At 36.1% G+C, this 3,530-nt stretch overlaps 1 protein-coding gene across 1 annotated transcript; it reads left to right on the forward strand.

Annotated features, from left to right (window-relative positions):
• Positions 1 to 368: 368 nt before the first annotated feature.
• Positions 369 to 2,123, forward strand: LOC132304830 (aspartyl protease family protein At5g10770-like). Its single transcript, XM_059802540.1, has 2 exons — positions 369 to 485; positions 713 to 2,123. Exon 2 carries the CDS (start codon positions 761 to 763, stop codon positions 1,907 to 1,909), a length of 1,149 nt encoding a protein of 382 aa, XP_059658523.1. The 5' UTR covers positions 369 to 485; positions 713 to 760; the 3' UTR covers positions 1,910 to 2,123.
• The last annotated feature ends 1,407 nt before the right edge of the window (positions 2,124 to 3,530 follow it).

Here is a 3,530-nt window from a genome sequence, read left to right on the forward strand (position 1 = left end):
AATTTGTAATGCTATTACTGTTGGGGCGGAAATTTTTGTTAAAAAATTTGTTTGCATATGATTTTCTTGGAACTTTCTTCTTAAAGAACACTCCTGCACTTTTCTATACTCACTCTTTCTTATCGTGGAATGGACCCCTCTCAATTTAGAACTGGTAGACTGGTTGAGACCCAAGTTGTCCCAAAATTGTTCGTAGTCATGTGACTCATGTGAAAGCTGAAGTCGTCGCAAACGCGTTCATAAAGTAATGTGAACACTCAAGTCGTCCTAAAATTGTTATCCAAACTTTTGCTTTTCTTCATGTGTGATATATATATGCATATATATATATATATATATATAAAGAATTGCGTACATAAAATTTACTTGTAGCATTACAAAAGGTGTAGGAGAAATGGGGTTGGTTTGGTTCCTGGCTTCTTTTCTTCTGCTTACAACATCTTCATTTGCAAGGCATCAAGGCAAATCATTTGCTAGGCATCAAGGTATGTGATATATGTGGTTAATCTCATTTGGTTCAGTGTTGTTTGCATCATATCATATATCTACCTATATATATATATGTAACATTTAATTTCTTTGTTCACATATGAGATGTATATAGTTTTTATTATTGGGAATGACCATATAAGTATTATATGTCGTGCATAACAATATTGATAGCTGAGAAGGGACATTAATTAACTTTCTTGTATTTCACTTATTTGGGCAGAAGCAGAGCAAGGATTCAACCATTCAACTTTGCACGTGCCCTTGTATCATGTGCACAGACATGACTCACAAATCAAAACACCCCTTTGGATCAGACTTCATCAGCACACTCTTTAAAACTGTTCCTCTGAATAAGGGCAATTACTATGTCAACATTGGCCTTGGCACTCCACCCAAATTCTATCCGGTGATCATCGACACTGACAGCTCCTTCTCCTGGGTGCAATGCCAGCCTTGCTGGCACTGCAACGGATCTGACCTTCCCAATTTCGATCCCTCTACATCCAGCACCTACAAAAAGTTACCCTGCTCAACAACCGAGTGCAATTTACTCGGGGAAGCCATTCCAGATGGCCGTGATTGCACTTGTCCTAGCGAGTGCAAGTACAATGCTGGCTATGTGGATGAATCTTTCTCCGTTGGCTACTTGAGTCGGGATTCACTGACCCTAACACAATCAGAAACATTGCCTGGTTTTGTGTACGGGTGTGGGCAGGACAATGAAAACCGGATGGACTTCTTCGGTGAGTCTGCTGGCCTGGTTGGCATGGCTCGTAACAAGCTCTCCATGATCTCTCAGCTGTCAGCCAAATATGGACAGGACTTCTCCTACTGCCTCCCAACAGCACGGAGAGGCAGTGTAGGCTCATTGTCCATAGGAAAGGATTCATTGATGGGAACATCCTACAAGTTCACTCCATTGCTTACTAATTCCAAAGATAGCAGCTTTTATGGTTTGAATTTGACCGCGATTGTAGTGGCAGGCAGGACACTGGGAGTGGATTACAATAAGGATCCAGCAATTATAGATTCTGGGACGGTGGTCACGAGCTTGCCTACTTCAGTGTATGCAATTCTCCGTGAGGAGTTCAGGAGCATCATGTCGTCAAAGAACAAGACTATCCTAACTACCTCGCCTTCTGATTTTCTAGATACATGTTATAAAGGTAGTTTGAAGGAGATGTCATCAGATGTGCCTGAGTTTCGGATGGTGTTTCAAGGAGAGGCTGAACTCACTCTTGCGCCTCAAAACGTTCTTGTAGAAGGGAATGAGGAGGGCACATTGTGCTTGGCCTTCGCAGATTACTCGGACAATGGTGGCACGACCATTATTGGGAACATTCAACTGCAGACATATATCGTGGCTTATGATGTCTCCAATTCAAGGATTGGGTTTGCTGCTGGGGGCTGCAGCTAAAATGATTGTACCTTCATCTCATGCATCAAACGTTATGGCATCTCATGAATAAAGGAGTCCTGAGGATGCTCTGCAACAACCCTTTCTGTCTGATAGATGAAGATCCCTTGACTGCTGAATTGTTCTTATTTGTGATCGTAAATCCCAAGTTTGTGTATGAAAAGTAGATCATATATATGTCGTTATTGTGTAAGAAAGAAATTGTTAGAATGGATTAAGACAATAATAATATCGTCAAATTGTTGCAACAAATGTTCACATTATAAATATAGATGTGCTAATAAATAATGATATCCTGAAACAAAATAATTAAAAAAATTACATATAATTTCAAATCATAGCTTTAAGGCGCGTAATGACTTTTTAAGATAATAGTTGATGTTTCTCCCGAGTGCAATCGAAACATCAAAGTTAGATTTAACAAATTGTATATTCATAGAGTAACTAACACCCTCTAAGAGAAAACTTTGAAGAAAGTACGAAAGACAGTTTTAACTAATAGAACATATGAAGAATATACAAAATTGCTTGGATATAAGATCAATGGCTTAATTGTTTTTAGGGACCGGTCAGATGTGCACAAAAAGTTTCCAAATTACTTTCGTGTGCAAACTCCTTTAAACTATAAGAAATTTGCAAATTATCCCTACAGTATGGAGTGGTGTGCAAAGGGGTTTATGTGAAGACCCAATCCATCCCAATATTCTTAACTAATTTTTTTTTTCTTTACGCGCGCGCGTGTGTGAGAGAGAGATATATCTAAAGAGAATTAATGGATAAATGTACTTAGGGCTAGTTTGGTATGAAGGAATGAAATAAGATAGAAATGGAATGAACCAGAGAATGAAATGACCATTCCCATTCTCTAGTTTGGTTATGCATGATTTAAAAAGAAAAACTAATGTATATATATGTAAACCAAATAAATATATATATATATATATATATATATATATATATATATAAATGCGTAAATATATATATTTTTTATGTATATTTGGAAATTGAGGAGGGAATATCAAGAAAAAGTTGACTTTTATTGTAACGACTCAAAAGATACCAAAATAATAATAATAATAATAATAATAATAATAAAATATATAAAATTTCGGCATGACCTCCGCAAAAAAAATTCCTATACAACTTGTTGAAATACATAAAAATGAAATGACCTCACTTGGCCTTAAGACTAATCTATCATGTCCCAATGCATAGTATAAATAATGTACCACATTTCCAAAATAATTACATACATATAAAAAGTCTCGTTCCTCCATCTCATCCAAACAAGAAATACACTTTAGTTACATCAAGTTATAGTCCATAAAATATAACTAAAATTTAAAATTCCATAACTTACAACATTATACCAATTAAATTAAAGTTTCACAAAATAGTTAAGATTATATTTACAAAATATTAGAATTCTAATACAAAAGATAGCAAAATAAAACATGTCTCCAATCTCGTCTAAACTTGTGGTGGATCGTCGTCCGTCACCTCTTTTCATTGTCCTAAAATGTGATGTTTCCGATTTTCACAATTTTCTATTTTTCCAGATTTTTATAGTCGCAAGGGCATTTTTGTCTTTTGTCATTTTGTCTGCCGAACACCATGGAGT

Source organism: Cornus florida, unplaced genomic scaffold (genome assembly GCF_030987335.1).
Source record: "Cornus florida cultivar Cherokee Brave unplaced genomic scaffold, ASM3098733v1 CherokeeBrave_3.0.0_Hap2_Chr01, whole genome shotgun sequence".
NCBI classification, from domain to species: Eukaryota; Viridiplantae; Streptophyta; class Magnoliopsida; order Cornales; family Cornaceae; genus Cornus; species Cornus florida.